General features: G+C 42.8%; 1 protein-coding gene across 2 annotated transcripts in view; it reads left to right on the plus strand.

Moving 5' to 3' along the window:
- Window positions 1-21,896, plus strand: part of rngtt (RNA guanylyltransferase and 5'-phosphatase) — a 268,716-nt gene that overhangs the window by 232,699 nt on the left and 14,121 nt on the right. For both annotated transcript variants that reach the window (XM_078400229.1, XM_078400230.1), the window contains 2 exons: window positions 407-473; window positions 15,836-15,959. In XM_078400229.1, coding sequence (XP_078256355.1) covers window positions 407-473; window positions 15,836-15,959 — 191 coding nt within the window. The remainder of the gene's footprint in view (window positions 1-406; window positions 474-15,835; window positions 15,960-21,896) is intronic.

Genomic DNA, 21,896 nt, shown 5'->3' on the forward strand with positions numbered 1-21,896 from the left:
TTGCCTGACCGTAGCTGCTGGAACAGTCCGTTGCTGGGGTGGAAGGGGTCCCTCATAATCTTGCTTGCCTGCGTTAAGCCCATATCCCTCTACACCTGTCCTATCCATGTACCCTTCCAATTGTTACTTAAACACTGCGATAGTCCCTGCCTCAACTACCTCCTCTGGCAGCTCATTCCATACACCCACCAATCTTGGCGTGAAAAGGTCACCCTCAGGTTCCTTTTAAATCTCCCCCCCCACCCCACGTTAAGCTAGTTGCCTTGGAACTTCCACTTTTCTAATTAAATATGTTGGCATAGTAGTTGCAACTCATAAATGGAACTAGCTTTGCATTGATTTAGGGGGATTGTTAACTGCTTTTTATGCATACTTGGTTTTAATCGTCACATTTTGTTTTACAAAGGTTGCTCCTTCAGACTGTTGGACTACTATATGTTGGCAATTACGAACACCCCTTTGCACAGTTAAAGGTATGTGATTAAAGCTGTGATTTGAATTACATGCAAGTTTTGCCTTCTGAACTTTGGTACATAATATCCCAAATCTATGATGAAAATCAAAACCCAAAGCGATGTGACAATTTATATTGATATGAGAAGAATTTTAATCCAGTTATAATTGAAAAAGATATTATTTGTGAATATGCATTGCTCTCTGTGCCAAGACCTGTATAACAATTTGAGTTGGTCAATTTGAGAGAAACACCGAAGATAGACACCAAATGGTGGTGTAACTCAGCGGGACAGGCAGCATCTCTGGAGAAAAGGAATAGGTGATGTTTCGGGTCAAAAACCTTCTTTAAACTGAGAGTCAGGGGAGAGGGAAATTAGAGGTATGAAAAGGTTCAGAACAAATCAAAGACCAAGAAAAGGTGGAGCCACAATGGTCCATTGTTGGATGTGGAAGAGGTGATAACGAAGGGATATATGGATGTAAACAGTGGAACTGGCAGGACAACTAGGGTGAGTGAGGGAATGCAGGGGATACTTGAAATTAGAGAAGTCAATGTTCATACCACTGGATTGTAAGCTGGCTAAATTGTGTTAGGTAGTTTTCAGCTCAATCATGTCAGCAGTTGAATGGTGTGGATGCAGCTTGGAGGATAGCCTTCCAGCATTTTACAAAAATAATACTTGAAGAGAAAATAAATTGCAGGAGTATGGAAAGACGAATGGTGACAGGATCATCAGGTTGAGCTGCACCTTGGGTTGAGCACCTTGGGTTGAGCACCTTGGGTTGAGCACCTTGAAGTGCTCCTGTGCAGAATCATTAGCACAGGAGCTCAGCCCCCCGGTTCTACTCACTCCATACCCATGACTGTGTAGCTGGACACATTTCCAACTCCAAATTCACCAACGGCACCACCGACTGATTGTTGACCTTGGAAGAGGAAGGCTGAGAATCCACATACCCATCTTCACCGAAGGGACAGTGGTGGAGCGAGTCAACAACTTCAAATTCCTGGGTGTGCATATCTCTGACGATCTGTCCTGGACCCAGCACATTGCTGCAATCATCAAGAAAGTACATCACTGTCTCTACTGCCTTGGAAGATTGAGGACATTCAGTATGTCGACGAATACTCTCTTGAACTTCTGCAATTTTACAAAGAAGACTGCTAAAAGTGGTAAACACTGCCAGTCCTTCATGGGTACTTCCCCACCATCGAAGGGATCCACAGGAGTCACTACCTGGAAAGCAACAAGCATCATCAGAGACCCACACCGCCCTGACCACGCGTTCATTTCACTCCTGCCATCGGGAAAAGGGTATAGGAGCCTGAAAACTGTAAAGTGCAGGTTCAGGAGCAGCATCTTCCAGACAGCCATCAGGCTATTAAACACCACAACCACCAAATAAGCTCTGAACCACATTGACATGGGAGGCATTATTTTTGTCTTTGCTGTATTAATGTTTGTTTTATATACATACTGAATTTTTATTTTGTATATTATGTTTGCAGAGTAGTATGTTTACAGAGCAGGACAAGGAGCATCTCTGGAGAGAAGGAATGAGTGATGTTTCGGGTCGAGACCTGAAGAAGGGTCTCGACATGAAACGCCACCTATTCCTTCTCTCCAGAGATGCTGCTTGTCCCGTTGAGTTGAAGAAGGGTCTCGACCCGAAACGTCACCCATTCCTTCTCTCCCGAGATGCTGCCTGACCTGCTGAGTTACTCCAGCATTTTGTGAATAAATCGATTTGTACCAGCATCTGCAGTTATTTTCTTATATGTTTACATATCTGTTGTGCTGCTTGCTGCAAGTAAGAATTTTATTGTTCAGTTTTGGGACATATGACAATAAAACACTTTTGACTCTAGAATGGGATTATATATTCATTCTCATTGAAAATAACCACTGCAAACTCATAGGATTGAATGGCCTGGTGCCATGGCATGATATGATAATTCTACATACATTCCAGTTTTGAGATGAAGAGTGAAGCCTCCAAGCTATTTACTGAAGATTAGAATAAATACAAAAGAATGCTAGCTCCCTTTAGCAAGCCAAACAAGACCTAGGGAGGGAGAAACAGAGTTAACTTTTCACATCGATGACCTATCAAGTGATGTTTGTGAGATTCCTTGAAAGCAACAATGTACAATGAATAAAGGACACAAAATGTTGGAGTAACTCAGCAGGTCAGGCAGCATCTCTGCAGAACATGGATAGCTGACGTTTCAGGTCGAGACCTTTCTTCAGTCTTCAGACTTAAGGGTGTCGATCCAAAATGCCACCTATCCACCACGTTCTCCAGAGATGCTGCCTAATCTGCTAAATTACTCCAGTGTTTTGTGTCATTTTGTGCATTAAGCAGCATCTGCAATTCTTTTTTCTGCATTATGAATAAAGTTGGTTAGCTTAGTTGGTTCAAATTTCCAGGTGGAAACGTGACATTTTAAAAGCATTTTTGCACCAGATATTCTTTTGTTTCTCGGTGAAAATTTTAAATAGTTAAAAAGAACTCAATCATGTTTTTTAAATGGTCTATCCCCAGTCGAGAATAGATTAACATTCCTAAACTCAATTAAATGCCCTAAAAGCTGGTGGTTGATTGAGAGGCAAGGCTATTGTTAGCAGAGTTTAGTCTAGCTTTATCAATCCAGACTTTAGAGTTGAAAGATGTGCCCACAGCATGTGTAACAGATATTCTGAGGATTGAATATATCACTGGTACCAGAATTGCATCAATGTATCAGCATTGAAGTCGTAATCATATTTCTCCCCTGCTGATGAATCCTTGTTACAGCTTGATGGATTATAATGAAACAAGATGTATTTGTTTTTCACCTACATGTATGTTGGTTATCCATTCGCAGTGTTAGAACAATTTGTTGAAGTTATCTGTTTTCATTGCTGAATGACAATGAACCTATCTGACATTGCATTTATTTAGGTAAAATTTTCATTGTTTGCAACATATCTGAATACATTGATCAAGAATAATGGAATTGGATCAATGCTACTTCACCATCTGATTTAATTATATAAGATTGTGGAAATGGTTTTATTCAACTGCGAGGCACTGCTCGAGTTTGGGCGGCATGGTGTTGTAGCGGTAGCCTTGCGAAGCCAGCGACCCCGGTTCGATCCTGACTACGGGTGCTGTCTGTACGGATCGTGGATGTTCTCCCCGTGGCCCCGTGGGTTTTCCCCAGGTGCTCCGGTTTCCTCCTACACTCCAAGGACACACAGGATTGTTGGTTAATTGGCTTCGGTAAATATTGTAAATTGTCTCCAGTGCATAGGATAATGCTGGTGTGTGGGGATCGCTGTTCGGCGCGGACTCAGTGGACCGAAGGGCCTGTTTCCCCACTGTATCAATAACTAAACTAAACTAACAATCCACTGGTTATGATTTATTTCAGAAAATTGGAGGATAAGTTATTTGCCCTGTTAATTATAGAACATTTAAAAAGCTTCAGTTGCTATTCCAATACCAGAGTCAAGATAGGACCTTCGCCGTGTCCTGTTGTGTTACCTACTAAGAAAAGGTTAAATGGTTCAGCTCCAGAAAATAAAGTATTGCATTGTCTTTGAAAAGATAATTAATCGATCAACATATTTATCTCCTTGAAGCAGCAATGCTCACATTTTTTCCATTACTAGGTTATAGTAGATTTCAATGACGGTTCAAGTTTCAAAGTATTGATAGTTCTATACCACTGGTAGGACGAGCAATGTAATATATTCCTTTATTTGTCCCACACCGGGGAAATTTACAAGCAATTTACTGAGCAAGCATCAGTCATAAACAATTGAGAGGACGTAATGGGGGTGTGGTAAATCTTTGGATATTTCAACTTTGTCGGCATGGTGGCGCAGCGGTAGAGTTGCTGCCTTACAGGGCTGGACACCCGGATTCGATCCTGACTACGGGTGCTGTCTTTCCGGAGTTTGTTCATTCTCCCTGTGCCCTGTGTAGGTTTTCTCCGGGTGCTCCAGTTTCCTCCTACACTCCAAAGACGTACAGGTTTGTAGGCTAATTGGCTTTGGTAAAAATGTAAATTGTCCAAAGTGTGTGTAGTATAGTGATAGTGTGCTGGGATCGCTGGTTGATGTGGACTCGGTGGGCCAAAGATCCTGTTTCCGCGCTGAATCTCTAAACTAAACTAAACTAAACTGTCATTGTCGATGCCTGCATTTGACTTGTTTATGGCTGATTAGAGTTATTCCAATGTCCTTTCCCAGTGTTTACCATAACTTGAACCATGAGGCATCATCTCTACTCCAGTAGTTAATTGGTTAGTATTCAGAATATGTTGAGCCAGGATTCAAGTTGTAAGTAAAAACATCCAAGAAATTCGTTTTTACTTAACCTTCCATTTTCTGCAGTCGTATAATTATTTTACAGACAACATTTATCATGACTGTATTTGCATGTAGTTCAATGGTTTTAGGCATTCAAACTGTACACTCCTAGTGGCGAGCTAGCAAGAAGTCATTGGGGATTTGTAAACATTTTACTTACCTCGAGTAAGAAATATACAGTAAAATTATCAGTATCAACTTAAAGTCCCTCTGATCAGCCACCGGAGGAAGATTAAGAAATTAAAATTCATATAATAAGGTGAAAGATAATTAAAGCACTGGAAATTGGAGATAATACAAATGTCATTGGAGATCAGGAAAGCTATATGACTGAGCCTCGGTAGCTTAGGAGAACTACTTGAAGAAAATAAAAAGAAACGTTGAGAAAAATGTGAAGATTTATATTATGAATATAAATTTGTTCATTACGTGGTATTGAGTGTCAGAGTAAATGTGCACAGAATTAAAAGCCTTGATTTCCTGACCCAAAGACCAATGAGTTAAGGATGTGAGGCAAAACATCCTCCACTAGTGCCCCACAAGGATGCATTCTTAGCCCCTTGCTCTACCCCCTATACACACATGACTGTGCAGCCAAATTACAGTGCTCTACCTCCTATACACACATGACTGTGCAGCCAAATTACAGTGCTCTACCTCCTATACACACATGAGTGTGCAGCCAAATTATGCTGCAACTCCATTTAAAGTTTGCAGATGACATTAGTGTAGTGGGCCGGATCTCCATCAATGACAAGACGGAGTACAAGAAGGAGATAGAGAGTTTAGTAACATGATATCAAGACTGCAATCTCTCCCTCAACGTCAGCAAGTCGAAGGAGCTGGGTATTGGCTTCAGGAAAGGAGGTCATGTACATTCCCCAGTCAGCATCAATGGTGCATCAATGGTGCCAAAGTAGAGTGGTCGAGCGCTTCAAGTTCTTATGCATAAATATCACCATCAAATGCCGAGAAAGCACATCAACACCTCCACTTCCCCGGAAAAGCAAGGAAGCTCAGTTTGCCTCCATTGAAGCTTGATACCCTCTACAGAGGCACCATAAAACCATTGTGTTGTGAAGCATCAGGGCTTGTTTTGGCACCAGCTCTGCCTGAGACCACGAAAAATTGCGTAGGGTTGTGGTTATTGCCCAGTACGTCACACAAATCTACCTTTCCCTATTGATTTTATTTACGCTGCCTTATGAAAGCAGCTAGCATAATCAAGGACCATGTTCACCCCGGTCATTCCTACTCCTCCCCTGTTTACGTCAGACAGAAGATACAAAAATCTAAAAGCACATATCACCAGATTCAGGAACAGCTTACCCACTGTTATCAGTCTACTGAACAGTCATCCTATAAGCTAAGATGTAATCCTGATCTCTCGACCTCTATCAATACAATATTAAAAATCTGCACTTTCTCTGTATCTGTAACGCGACAATGTTGGAATACGATATTCTGCACCCTGGTCTGTTGTACATCCACATAGACAATAGGTGCAGGAGGAGGCCATTCGGCCCTTCGAGCCAGCACCGCCATTCAATGTGATCATGGCTGATCATTCACAATCAGTACCTCATTCCGGCCTTCTCCCCTGACTCCGCCATCATTAAGAGCTCTATCCAGCTCTCTCTTGAAAGCATCGAGAGAATTGGCCTCCACTGCTTTCTGAGCCATGCTGTAGTTGTTATATGTTATATATGTTATATGAGCCAGAGAATTCCACAGATTTACTACTCTCGGACTGAAAAAGCTTTTCCTCATCTCCATTCTAAATGGCCTACCCCTTATTCTTAAACTGTGTCCCCTGGTTCTGGTCTCCCCAACATTGGGAACATGTTTCCTGCCTCTAACGTGTCTAATCCCTTAATAATCTTGTATGTTTCAATAAAATCCCCTCTCATCCTTCTAAATTCCAGTGTATACAAGCCTAGTCGCTCCAGTCTTTCAATATTCGACAGTCCCGCCATTCCGGGAATTAACCTAGTGAACCTGCACTCTCTCAATAGCAAGAATGTGCTCCCTCAAATTTGGAGACCAAAACGGCACACAGTACTCCAGGTGTGGTCTCACTAGGGCCCTGTACAACTGCAGAAGGACCTCTTTGTTCCTATACTCAACTCCTCTTGTCATAAAGGCCAACATGCCATTAGCTTTCTTCACTGCCTGCTGTATCTGCATGCTAACTTTCAGTGACTGATGTACAAGGACACCCAGATCTCTTTGTACTTCCCCATTTCCTAACGATACCATTTAGATAATAATCTGCCTTCCTGTTCTTACCACCAGTGGATAACCTCACATTTGTCCACATTAAACTGCACCTGCCATGCATCTGCCCTCTCACACAACCTGTCCAAGTCATCCTGCATCCTCATAGCATCCTCCTCACAGTTCACACTGCCACCCAGCTTTGTGTCATCCGCAAATTTGCTAATGTTACTTTTAATTCCTTCATCTAAGTCATTAATGTATATTGTAAATAGCTGCGGTCCCAGCACCGAGCCTTGCCCACTAGTCACTGCCTGCCATTCTGAAAGGGACCCGTTAGTCCCTACTCTTTGTTTCCTGTCTGCCAAACAATTTTCTATCCATGTCAGCACCCTACCCCTGATACCATGTGCTCTAATCCTGCCCACTAATCTCCTATGGGGGACCTTATCAAAGGCTTTCTGAAAGTCCAGGTTACACTACATCCACTGGCTCTCCCTTGTCCATTTTCCTAGTTACATCCTCAAAACATTGCAGAAGATTAGTCAGGCATGATTTCCCCTTCGTAAATCCATGCTGATCCTGTTATATGGCTGGATTGTACTCATGTCTAGTATGATTTGGCAGGTAGCACACAATGTTTTTCACTGTGTCTCGATGCACATGACAGTAATAAACCAATGCCAATATTTTACTATGTAGGAAGGAACTGCAGATGCTGGTTTAAACCGAATATAGACACAAAAAGCTGGAGTAACTCAGCGGGTCAGGCAGCATCTCTGGAGAAAAGGCATAGATGACGTTTCGAGTCATGAGACTTCTTCAGACCAATACTTTAATGTGTAGTATCAGTAAAATGGATTTTCAATGTATTGTATTTAGAAACATAGAAACATAGAAAATAGGTGCAGGAGGAGGCCATTCGGCTCTTCGAGCCAGCACCACCATTCATTGTGATCATAGCCGATCGTCCCCAATCAATAACCCGTGCCTGCCTTCTCCCCATATCCTTTGATTCCACTAACCCCTGGAGCTCTATGTAACTCTCTCCTAAATCCATCCAGTGATTTGGCTTCCACTGCCCTCTGTGGCAAAGAATTCCACAAATTCACAACTCTCTGGGTGAAAAGGTTTCTTCTCACCTCAATTTAGTACAATGCGCAACACAAAAATGTGTTATACCCATCTCAGTTTAATTGCTAATTCTTTGGTCAAATAACTTTGCCATGCACCCCGTACTTAAGGGAAACAAAAATACAGCTTTCATACTGTTGATGGCAAAGTATAATTTTGAGAATTTGAACGTAAGTTGTAGAGAAACATAGTTTGTAGAATGTAGCAGAAGCCATCAATGCATCAAATCATGTGTCTGGAAATTTTAAATTTGATATTTCAGCACCACCATCTGAAACACTTTATTAGATTTTTATTCCAAATTTCACAATCACAATCACAATAATACTTTATTAGCCATAGTTTTAAAAAAATATGTAAAATGAATATAAACAGCACCATTGTGAACTAGTATATGGCTGTTTGTGTATTTCCATCAATCATATGCTTGGTTTTGCTGAACAGTCTTGGATAATATATGGTTTTAATGGAAGCCCTAACGGCAAAAGTGAATTGACTTCAGGAATGTTAAGATATTTACAGAATCTCGACCCAATTCAAATTATTGTCACTTGTCTGATTAGTTTACAGTTATAGATTGCACTGAGTAATCAGATTTGCCCCAGATAATGTTTGCACCTTGTGTCTCATTGGTAATGCCTCTGACAGAATTAAACAGAGTAGTCTTGGGCAGTTTAACTTGTCAGTCATTCGTTTACTATTTATGGGATTTGCTGTGTGCAAATTGACTGCTTGGTCGGTTATAAAACTATAGCTATATGAATAGAACTAATTGGTGAGGGAGCAACTTGGTGTAAACTGTAGAACTAGAAAGGCCTTTGTATTACAGAAACCCCCCATTATAACAGACCATACAGGAGAGAATGATGTCCTTTATTGCCAATTGTCCGTTATAACCAAGTATGGTATTATCATTGTATGTAGTTGAAACAAAGAACTGCAGATGATGGGTAATATATAAAAGGACACAAATTGCTGGAGTAACTCAGCGGGTCCGGCAGCATCTCTGGAGAACATGGATAGGTGATGTCGGGACCCTTCTTCAAACTGATTTAGTCTGCTGAGTTACTCCAGCACTTTGTGTCGTTTCACCTTAAAATTACGCACAGATGCAGCTGGTCTGCACCAGCAATGCCTTCTTCACTGGTTGACGAGGCTGTTGTCGTGGCTCACATTGTAGCACCTAGTGACCGCACTTTCTTCAGGCCGCTGCCAACGACAGGACGTGCTCTGTCACCGTGGGGCTCCCTCTCCTCTCACCAGCAGCCGCTTCCAAGGAAGAGTATGTCGGTGACTCTGAGGGAGAAGTGGAGAAAGAGGCGGTGGTAGGGGAGGGAGAGGCCGTGGTCAGAACGACCGGAGAAGGAGGTGGCAGCGGCGGTTGAGTGAACAATGCAATGGAGGAACGGTGGAAGGAAGGTGCACCTTGCGTCCTTGGAAGGGAACCGTCGGAAGCCTGCGCTCTAAGCAGCCGGGGAGGCAGTGCGAGTCGGTGGTCCGTCCGCTATAACCAAAACCTGTTATAAAGGGGTCCATTAAAACAAGGGTTCGTTGTATTTTACAACTCCTTCCTGACATTCATCGTGCTTAATTTCATGTCAGATTGGTACAATTTTTTACATCGTAAAGCACACAAGGAGACCATTCAGATAATTGTGCCAGGCTGGCTTTTTGAAAAAGCAATCTAGTCAATCTCATTCCCAGTCCTTTCCCATCATTCTGCACATAAACGATACGTGGTCTAGATATCTGAGATTCTGGCCCAGGGCTGGCCATGCTTAATTTGTTGATAGCTCTCAATGTAACTTGTGAGAAATTGGGCTTTGCTCAAAACTATGAACATTCAGAAACAAGATAAACCAAGTGCCAGGCCATTTTGTCACTGAATCCTCAAATGCAATTTGTTTTGCCAATTACTACTGATTACTCCTTTTGAACTCAGTTTATCATTATCACCAGCACTTAGGAAAAGTTAACACTTTTAGGTGTCCGAAACCCCTCTGCATATCCGGCTTAAAATACAAGTAGCGGTGACGGGAAAATATTGTCAGACAAATATTTTCGTTTGAGGAAACCTCAACCAGAACAGACAGAGGAGATTAAAAAAAGGTATTGTATTTGGAATTCAATCTGGTGCGGTGCTGAGGGTTAAGTTGCAAAATAAAAGTGCTCCGTGTTGGAGGTAATTTATCGGCATGGATAAAAGATTGGCTAACATGGAAGTAGCAGCGAGCATGGTTAAGAGGGTCATTCTTTGGTTGACAGCCTGTGAGCAGGGGTTGCCACAGGGATCATCGATTGGACTGCAACTGTTCATGATACATTTAAATGAATTGGAGAAAGGAAGCAAATGCACAATGGGCAGAATTGTAAATGCCAAAAGCTAGGTGGGAAGTCCAATTGCAAGGAAACAAGCGTTCACGGGGAGATAATGGTTGATTAGACAAGCAGCATAATGTTGGTAAATAGTGTACCCGTGGGGAAAATGTGAGGTTATTCATTGTGGAAGGAAGAGCAAACAAAGGGAGCATTATTCAAGGGGAGAAAAACTGTAGAAAACAGGAAGGAGGGAAATAAATGGTGCTGCAACTGTGAAAGGCACTCTTGAGTACAAGGAACAGCTTTGGTTTCATCATTTAAGGAAATGTACTATTTTATCAGAGGTAATAGACAATAGGTGTAGGAGTAGGCCATTCGGCCCTTCGAGCCAGCACCACCATTCTTTGTGATCATGGCTGATCATCCACAATCAGTACCCCATTCCTGCCTTCTCCCCATATCCTTTGACTCTGCTATCTTTGAGCTCTATCTAACTCTCTTGAAAGCATCCAGAGAATTGGCCTCCACTGCCTTCAGAGGCAGAGAATTCAACGGTTTCACAACTCTCTGGGCAAAATGTTTTTTCTCATCTCCGTTATAAATGGCCTACCCCTTATTCTTAAACTGTGGCCCCTGGTTCTGGACTCCCCCAACATTGGGAACATGTTTCCTGCCTCTGGCGTGTCCAATCCCTTAATCTATATACTAAAACTCTCGTTTGTTTGTTTGTTTGTTTGTTCCTGAACTACAGCCAAAACGGTACACGATAGCATGACAATTGTAGGCCCACCTTACTCACCATCATCCCTTTGGTGCCAATGGAAGAAGTTTCATTGAAATCGGTGTTATATTTTTTAAGTTATTCACATTTTAAAGTTTGAATCTATCTCCTTTGGAGGGAGGGGGGAGGAGGGAGGATAAGGGAGGTTGAGGAGGATGGGGGGAGGGGGAGGGGTCAGGGAGGAGAGGGTGCTGCACCAAGGCGGGAGAGGTTTGGGCCCAACGGGTCCACTTGGTCTAGTAATCTTATATGTTTCAATGATCCCCTCTGGCCTGCTCTGGGGTGGTTCTGTACAATGATCCGAGTCATGGGGAGATTGTCCTGTAAAGAAATGTTAAACAGGTTGGGACTTTACTTGTTGGTGCTTGGAGAACATGAGGTAATCCTGATGAAACATAAGATTTTTGGGGGAGCGAGACAAAGTAAATGCTGAAAGGACATTTCCTGTAATGGGAATGGACATGGGAATCTCTTCAGAAAAGAGTTTAAGACTGAGACGAGGAAGATTTTTCTTCTTTGAGAGGTTTGAGTCTTTGGAACTTCATGCCACAAAGGCTGTGGGGGTAAAGACTTTATGGTTAATGCTGATACATTGATTTCTTATCAATTAGTGAATCGAGAGTTATGGAGACAAGACAGGAAAGCAGACTGAAGGAATGTTGTATCAGCCACAAACCCATTGAATGGTGCAGCAGATTCGAGGGGTTGAATGGTCCACTGCTCTTTCTACTTGTTCAAGTTCTATCGTCTTTGAACGGCGCAGATTACAAGTGATGAGCATGCGGAACTCTGATTCACAAGCACAAGTTTGATTCCCATCGTGGCAACTGGGAAATTTAAATTCAAGTGGCTCAGGAATATCATCATCAGTAGCGATGAAATTCTTGCAATGTTGTTAAAAATCCATCTGTTTCACACGTTCTGGAAATAAAATCTGCCATCGTTATCAGGTCTGGCCTATGTGTGACTCCTCAGAACAGTTAAGATGGACAACTTGCCTATATATCATATATTTTAAAAGATCTTCTGTAAAATTCTGTGTTTAATTTTTTGCAAAATGCATTTGAACAAGTGCTCTGTCACTTGGATGATTTATGTTAAATGTTTCCTCATCTTTTTTTACTGAACTTCTGAATATTTTTATTTAGGCACATTATTTTCTCTGACATTATTCATATTAAGTCGAAAGCTAGAAAACTTTGTTGGGTTGCTTTTTCAGTGAAGTGAAGCGGAAGGTATAAGAGTTTTCATATCTGCAGTAGGTCATAAGACATTTGTGAGCAGCAATCTTTCCCAGTATAGAAACATAGAAAATAGGTGCAGGAGTCGGCCATTTGGCTCTTCGAGCCAGCACCGCCATTCAATATGATCATGGCTGATCATCTAAAATCAGTACCCCAATTCAGCTTTTCCCCCATATCCCTTGATTCTGTTAGCCCTAAGAGCTAAATCTAACTCAAGTGAATTGGCCTCCACTGCCTTCTGTGGCAGAGAAAATTCCAGATTCTTAACTCTGTGGGTCAAGAAGATTTTCCTCATCTCAATCCTAAATGGCCTACCCCTTATTCTTAAACTGGACACCCCCAACATCGGGAACATTTTTCCTGCATCTAGCCTGTCCAATCCCTTAAGAACTTAATATGTTTCCATAAGATCCCCTCTCATCCTTTTAAATTCCAGTGAATACAAGCCCAGCCGACCCATTCTTTCATCACATGTCAGTCCCGCCATCCCGGGAATTAACCTGGTGAACCTACGCTGCACTCCCTCAATAGCAAGCGGTTGAAGTTGTTGAGTAACAGGCCAAATCTAGTCAGTTTCAGCAGAACAAGTATGTTTGTCTTCAACCACATGTCGTGGGCCAGTGGGTGTGCAGTTGTTTTATTGTAGAAATGGCTGAGAAGCTGGGGACTAACTGTCAGTAATGCACATAATTAACAGTAGGTAGTTGGAACTGTGGGTTGTGGGTCAGAGATGTATGCATTAGCTAACAATATGTTTCGAAACTTGCAGAGTATTAATACACACTACTTTAATTAATTGACGTGATTAGAAAATGAAGCTTCAATGGCAACTCACAGACATGTGTGGGAAGGTAAACATTAAAATGTAGAAAGAAACTAGCTGTGATGGCAATAAAGGAAGCAATAAAGTAGAATTTAATCAAGATAGATACAAATATTTGTAAAGATAATTAATGCAGATAGGGTGAATAGTGTAAATTAGAGCAGCCAAAAAGTGAAGGGAGTTAAATAGGGAGGAGACTCGGTTTGAATACAGAATTGATTTGCAGATGTTGGAGATGGACGTGGGTATTAATTTGTGAGATGATAATGAAGACATAAGGACTGAAAATTCCCTGCCGTTTTTAACACAGTCTCAGATTCAGATCCAAATAAGATGAATTTTCCATACACCAAATTTAGTTTAGTTTAGAGGTATAGCGCGGAAACAGTCCCATTGGCCCACCGAGTCCGCGCCGAAACCAGCGATACCCGCACACTAACACTATCCTACACACACGAGGGACAATTTACAATTTTTTACCAAAGTCAATAAAGCTACAAACCTGTACGTCTTTGGAATGTGGGAAGAAACCAAAGCTCCCAGAGAAACCCCACGCAGGGCACAGGAAGAACGTACAAACTCCGTACAGACAGCACCCGTGGTCAGGATTAAACCCTGTTCTCCGTCGCGGTAAAGCAGCAACACTACCGCTGAGCCACTGTGCCGCCCTCTACAAATATCTCCAAACTCCAAACAGTTGAGACAGCATGGATATATCTAGGAAGAGACACTTGCAAATAGGGCTGGGAGACCCCTAGGTATCCCCCAAAGATGTCCACCCTGAAGATAAACTCAGAAACCTCAATCATTATTTTGTAAAAGGTTTTCTAAGGTAAGACACAGTTCTTGCAGTTATGACTTAAAAATATAACAGAGCACATTCTAGCCCATGAGCAAAACACAAAGTGCAGGAGGAACTCAGCGGATCAGGCAGCATCTGTGGAGGGAATGGACAGACAATTCGGATCAGGACCCGTCTCCAGACTGATGGAGTCGGGGGAAGAAAGCTGGAAAAGAGAGGTGGGGCGGGACAAAGGATGGAAAGTGATAGGTGGGTACAGGGGGGGCGGGGGGCGGAGGGCGAGGGGGGTTAGTTGGCAGATGGATGGATAGAGTAAGTGACAAAAGCTAGACATGAACAGGAAACAAGGGTGTCAGATAAGGAGAAGTGGAGGAGTCAAATATGAGGCTGGGGGGAGGGATATGGGTGGAAAAGAATGCGGGGAGAGAGGGGGGTTGAAAAGGAGATAGGGACTCGGGGATGGGAGATGTGTACAAAGGAGGGGTAAAAGAGTAGGGTTGGGTGACATTGGAAGATGGTCTGAGAAATGGGTGTGCATCGGGGTGGAGATTATATATTACTGGTTTGTAAGCTGCCCAAGCAGAATATGGGGTGCTGTTTCATCAGTTTGCCTGTGGAGGGTGTTATTCTGGCAGTAGGGGAGACCAAGGGCAGAGGTGTCAGTAAGGGGATGGGAAGGTGAGTTAAAATGGTTGTCAATCTGGAGATTGAGCAGGCGTTGTATTCCATTTGGGTAGCGTACAACCCAAAAGTATGAATGTCCCCTCACCCCTCCTGTCCTTCCTCTGCCTCCCCCATCCCGGTGCACGCACATTTCTTCAGCCATCTCCCACCACCCTGGTCACCCTGCTCCTTTCCCCTCCATCGTATGCTCATCTCCCACTCCCTTGGTCCATATTTCCCTTTCCCCCTTCCACTCGGATCCCTCCCTCCTTTACATTTCGCTCTTCTTTCTTTCTTTGGTACCCTTTTGTCTCCTATTAATCTGTATCCTTACTCCAGCCATCTGCCGATCACTCCCCTCACCTGTATCCACCTATCACTTGCCAGGCTTTGCCCCACTCCCTCCTGTTCTTTTCCAGCCTTCTCCAACCTTCCCAACCTTCCCCCACCCCCACTCAATCATTCTGAAGAAGGGTCCCGACCTGAAATGTAGTGTCACCTTTCCTCCCTAGTTGCTACCTGACCCATTGAGGTTTTTTTCAAGAGGTACAGCGCAGAAACAGGACCTTCGGCCCACCAAGTCCGCGCAGACCAGCAATCCCCATACACGAGCACTATCCTATACGCTAGGGACAATTTACAATCTTTACCAAAGCTAATTAACCCACAGACCTGCACGTCTTTGGAGCGTGGGGAAAAAACCAGAGCACCCGGAGAAACCCAAGCGGTTACAAGAAGAGTGTACAAACTCCATACAGACAGCACCCGTAGGTCAGGATGGAACCCGGATCTCTGGCACTGTGAGGCGGCAACTCTACCGCTGCGCCACCGTGCCGCAGTTACTGCATCATTTCATTTTTTGCTCAAGATTCCAACATCTGTGGCCTCCTGTTATACTTCCATAGTCACGCTGCGTTTCTTTCTCTGCAGAAGCTTAGTGTTGTCATTAGTTTCTACCTTTTTTGCAGGTGTCCAACATCTGCAGGATTTGTATTATTTCATTTTCTTATTTCTCATCTGTGTTTTGTGTTTTAGGTGAACAAAGAACTGAGAGCATTTGACAACAAGATCATTGAATGCAAGTTTGAGAACAATAGTTGGGTTATAATGCGAGAAAGGGTGGACAAGAGCTTCCCCAACTCCTACGACACAGCTATGGGTAAGCAGTTTTGACATTTTCCAAGCGGGCTAAATATCGATGGATTATGGCGGGGTTTTTTTTTCCTCTTTGGATTTATATTTTGCATTATCATTTATTTGATTACATGTTGCCTTCTATTTAATGGTACAATTTCTCTTTCAAAAATTAATGAACCTTTTAAGTCCAATGAATCTCAGTTGAGGCCTGGAATGTGCTCTTATAACAGATCTGGAGTGAGCGATGAAAATCAATTCTGATCACCAGGATCAAAGTAAATTAAGATAATAATGCTTAAATTTTTACCTTGGATGTCGTGCACCCAGATGCCATCTCCTTGCTTTCAAAATAGTGCTGGAGTGTCGCATTGTCCTGAGCTGGTGGTAATGCTCCTCATAAGCAATTCCTAACTCTACTTAACTGAATGTGTAGAAAGGAACTGCAGATGCTGGTTTATACCGAAGATAGACACGTGGTGGAGTAACTCAGCGGGTCAGGCAAGCATCTGTGGAGAAAAAGGATGGGTGATATTTCAGGTCGGGACCCTTCTTCAGATGAGATTTAACTGGACTCCAAATTCTCGACACCAGTGGAGAATTTGCTGACCTTACGCACAGAGGCACCAGAATCATTGTAGCATAATATTCGTCCCAAACTAAATTTCCTCAGTCCTACAAATGTGGATACATCTGGGGTACAATAACATACACATAACACAATAGTTAAGTTGCTGCATTGGTCAATCAGGGGCCTTGCCTAATAACCAGATCACATGATTTCAAATCCCATTCATACCACTAAACTACAAAAATCTAGGTGGCTCACTGACTTACTTTAAAGAAACTCATTGGTGTTACCTGGCCTATCTGCCACTCTAGACACACAGAATTGATGTTGACATTTGCCTTCTAGACTAACTGAGGAAGCTGCTCAATGCAAATAAATTTGGTGATTAGATTGAAGTCCAAATTCCAACATTTAAAAAAACTGGCTTGGAAGCTACTAGCTGAGGAAACCACTCTATGCAGAGAAATTTGGGGATTTAATTGAAACCCAAACTCCAAAACTTTTTTTACACGGTGGCGCAGTGGTAGAGTTGCTGCCTTACAGCGAATGCAGCGCCGGAGGCTCAGGTTCGATCCTGACTACGGGCGCCGTCTGTATGGAGTTTGTACGTTCTCCCCGTGACCTGCGTGGGTTTTCTCCGAGATCTTCGGTTTCCTCCCACACTCCAAAGACGTGCAGGTTTGTAGGTTAATTGACTGGGTAAATGTAAAAATTGTCCCTGGTGTGTGTAGGATAGTGTTAATGTGCGGGGAACGCTGGGCGGCGCGGACTTGGTGGGCGGAAAGGGCCTGTTTCCGCGCTGTAGAATCTAAAATCTAAAAATCTAAAAAACATTGGCTTGAAAGCTGATTTGAATGAATAATGCCTGGAATTGGAAACTGCATGCCAATCTGTGCCATAGAGTCATACAGCGTGGAAAAGGGCTCTTCGGCACAACCTGCCCACACCAGCCAACATGTCCCAACGTCACTAGTCCCATCTGCCTGCATTTGTCCTTATCCCTCTAAACTTGTCCTATCCATGTACCTGTCTAAGCGTTTCTTAAACATTGCAATAGTACCTGCCTGAACTACCTCCCCCTGCAGCTCGTTCCATACACCCACCACCCTTTGTGTGGAAAATGTCACCCCTCAGGTTCCTATTGAATCTTTCCCTCCTCATCTTAAACCCATGTCCACTGGTTCTCGATCCCCTACTCTGGGCAAAAGACTTTGTGCGTCTACCCGATCTATTTCTCTCATGATTTTGTACACATCTATTCCTCTCCTGATTTTGAACACCTATGCTCCTTTGTTTTAACATCTATTCCAAATGCGAATTTATGAATCAACGTTAGGTAGTAGGCATCGACTGTATTGAATGTCATAAGTGCTTCCTAAGACCAATTCTAATTCACAGAATTAGAAACACATCTTTCACTTTCTCGCACACTAATACCTGCAAATTATTGATAACCTTCATTGGTTTCCTGGTTTTACTTTCCAAATCCTCGCCTGTGTTCATGTTTCTCTGTGTTGCAGTCTCTCCCCATCTCTGCAGCCTCGTGCTTCTTCATCTCATCATCTGAATTTTGCATTTCCCACACTTCTGGCGATAGAACTCTTTACATTCAAAAGTTTTCCATACTCATCTGCTTTGTTATCTCCCATCTTCAGTCATCTCAGTATCTTTCTCTTTCATCATGCTTTTTAATTAAACTGGTCCTCTATCGCTGTTTGGTGATTTGTTATTTGTGGCTTTATCACTGAACTGCTTTGGATCTTTTCCCAATTGTGAGCCGTCCTTCATATCCAAGTGTTTCCCTGAACAATTATTATAATTTCTAGACACAAGGAATTGCAGATGCTGGAATAACTCAACGGGCCAGACAGCATCTCTGGAGAACATAGATAGTCGAAGTTTCAGGTTGGGGCCCTACTTCAGATTGATTGTAGTGGGGGGTGGGGAGAAGCTGGAAGACAGGTGGGGATGGGACAAAGTCTGGCTATCACTTACCAAGCTTTATCCTGCCCATAGAAAAGAGGTGCAGGAGGAGGCCATTTGGCCCTTTGGGCCAGCGTCGCCATTCATCATGATCATGGCTGATCATCCACAATCAGTAATCTGTGCTTGCCTTCTCCCCATATCCCTTGATTCCGCTAGCCCCTAGAGCTCTATCTAACTCTCTTTTAAATTCAACCAGTGAATTGGCCTCCACTGTCTTCTGTGGCAGAGAATTCCACAAATTCACAACTCTCTGGGTGAAAAAGTGTTTTCTCACCTCAGTTTTAAATGGCCTCCCCTTTATTCTTAGACTGTGGCCCCTGGTTCTGGACTCCCCCAACATTGGGAACATTTTTCCTGCATCTAGCTTGTCCAAACCTTTTATAGGTTGCATCTAGCTTGTCCAGTCCTTGCCCCTACCTCTCTTCCAGCTTTCTCCCCCTTAGTACAATGAATCAATCAGTCTGAAGAAGGATTCCAACCCAAAACTACCAAAGCTAAAAGTCAAAACTGCCTGATCTTACACAGTGAAGCAGTAAAATTTCAATTTTTCACTTATCCAGTCTTGACCAGAAAGAAGCAGCCTCCTACATATCGCAGTGCTGTGAATCTTAATGGACATGTGCATGTTTGAAGGATAACGTTGAGCTGGGCTCTGATGTTAAATAACCAGCTGCTTCTTGCCTTCTAGACTCTTGAGAGAGTGACTATTTGATTTTGGCAGTGGGGTGTAGTAGAGCCCATGGAGATTTGTCCATCAACAGTCAGTACCATAAGAAGGAACAAAGCTGGAATGAATAACCCATATATTGTTAACATGAAGCAGTCAAATCAAGGAAGCAGAAATAATTATATGAATCTGCAGTGGAAGAATTTGATCTTGGGCAATAGTGCAAAAACCATGAAGCTGAATCAGCAGCCGGTAAACATGATATAAGAGCAGAAATAACATTTTTTTAAATCAAATGGATAACTGATTATTAACATTTTTACATTTCTGCTTTTGATGCTTTAAACAATGTGAGCTGGTAATATTAGAGATGCTGTCAAAGTTAACGATCTGTGAGAACTACTCAAGATAATCACTGGGTTTCTGCATTGTATTCACTGTTCAAACAGTGAGAAAGACAAAAATAAAGAAGAACAAAAGGGTGTTAATGATAATTTGTTTCTGCTTGCAAAAGATGGTGACGTTTGTTCTCTTTTCCAATTTTAACTATTTCTTGAAGTCCTATCATCAATGGGGCCCCTCCGGATCCTGTTTAAATGAAACATTTTGTTCGTTCAAGAAAAGACAAAGATACGGCCCTATTACAGAGTTCACTGCACACGGGATCGGTCAAAGTCAGCATGGATTTATGAAGGGGAAAGCATGCTTGACTAATCTTCTGGAATTTTTTGAGGATGTAACAAGTAGAATGGATAAGGGCGAGCCAATATCTGGACTTTCAAAAAGCCTTTGACAAGGTCCCACACAAGAGATTAATGTGCAAAATTAGAGCACATGGTGTTGACATGGATAGAGAACTGGTTGGCAGACAGGAAGCAAAGAGTAGGAATTAACGGGTCCTTTTCAGAATGATAGGCAGTGACTAGTGGGGTGCCTCAAGGCTCGGTGCTGGGACCCCCGTTATTACCAATCTATATTAACGATTTAGACGAGGGAATTAAATGTGACATCTCCAAGTTTGCGGATGACACAAAGCTGGGTGGGAGTGTGAGCTGCGATGAGGATGCTATGAGGTTGCAGGGTGACTTGGATAGGTTGGGTGAGTGGGCAGATGCATGACAGATGCAGTATAAAGTGGATAAATGTGAGGTTATCCACTTTGGTGGCAAGAACGGGAAGGCAGATTATTATCTGAACGGTGTCAGATTAGGAAAAGGGGAGGTGAAACGAGACCTGGGTGTGCTTGTACATCAGTCACTGAAAGTAAGCATGCAGGTACACCAGGCAGTGAAGAAAGCTAATGGCATGTTGGCCCTCAATGCGAGAGGATTTGATTTTAGGAGCAAGGAGGTCCTACTGCAGTTGTACAGGGCCCTGGTGAGACCGCACCTGGAGTATTGTGTGCAATTTTGGTCTTCTAATTTGAGGAAGGACATTATCGCTATTGAGGGAGTGCAGCGTAGTTTCACCAGGTTAATTCCCGGGATGGCGTGACTGACAAATGATGAAAGAATGGGTCGACCTGGCTTGTATTCACTGGAATTCAAAGGATGAGAGGGGATCTTATAGAAACATATAAAATTCTTAAAGGATTGGACAGGCTAGATGCAGGAAAAATGTTCCCGATGTTGGGGGAGTCCAGAACCAGGGGTCACAGTTTAAGAATAAGGGGTAGGCCATTTAGGACTGAGATGAGGAAAAACATCTTCACCAAGATAGTTGTGAATCTGTGGAATTCTCTGCCACAGAAGGCAGTGGAGGCTAATTCAATGAATATTTTCAAGAGAGAGTTAAATTTAGCTCTTAGGACTAAATGAATCAAGGGATATGGGGGAAAAAGCAGGAACGGAGTGCTGATTCTGGATGATCAGCCATGATCGTATTGAATGGTGGTGCTGGCTCGAAGGGTCGAATGGCCTACATCTGCACCTATTTTTCTATGTTTTCTACAAAGATATCAAGTTCTCGCTAAAAGATTACTTGTTTTATTGAGTTACAATTTGTCGCTATCATTTTACTCTGTACTTCTGAATCAGTTAATGCATTTGCTTTCACTGAATTACAAAATAATAAGCGGTTTCCTGTTACAAGATTTTACTTGTTGCCAAAGTTAAAATATATAAATCAATTTAGTGGTTTATCACTGAAATTCAGTCTCTTAAAACGATGAGATAAACAATATAGACAATAGGTGCAGGAGGAGGCCATTCGGCCCTTTTAGCCAGCACCGCCATTCCGTGTGATCATACTGATCATCCACAATCAGTACCCCGTTCCTGCCTACTCCCCATATCCCTTGACTCCGCTATCTTTAAGAGCTCTATCTAACTCTCTCTTGAAAGCATCCGGAGAATCGCCCTCCACTGTCTTCTGAGGCAGAGAATTCCACAGATGCACAACTAACCCCCTGGGTGAAAAAGTTTTTCCTCGTCTCTGTTCTAAATGGCCTACCCTTATTCTTAAACTGTGGCCCCTGGTTCTGGACTCCCCCAACATTGGGAACATGTTTCCTGCCGCTAGCTTGTCCAATCCCTTAATAATCTTATATGTTTCAATAAGATCCCCTCTCATCCTTCTAAATTCCAGTGTATACAAGCCCAGTCGCTCCATTCTTTCAACATATGACAGTCCAGCCATCCTGGGAATTAACCTTGTGAACCTACGCTGCACTCCCTCAATAGCAAGAATGTCCTTCCTCAAATTTGGAGACCAAAACTGCACACAATACTAGGGCCCTG

The sequence above is a fragment of the Rhinoraja longicauda genome, chromosome 5, assembly GCF_053455715.1.
Source record: "Rhinoraja longicauda isolate Sanriku21f chromosome 5, sRhiLon1.1, whole genome shotgun sequence".
NCBI classification, from domain to species: Eukaryota; Metazoa; Chordata; class Chondrichthyes; order Rajiformes; family Arhynchobatidae; genus Rhinoraja; species Rhinoraja longicauda.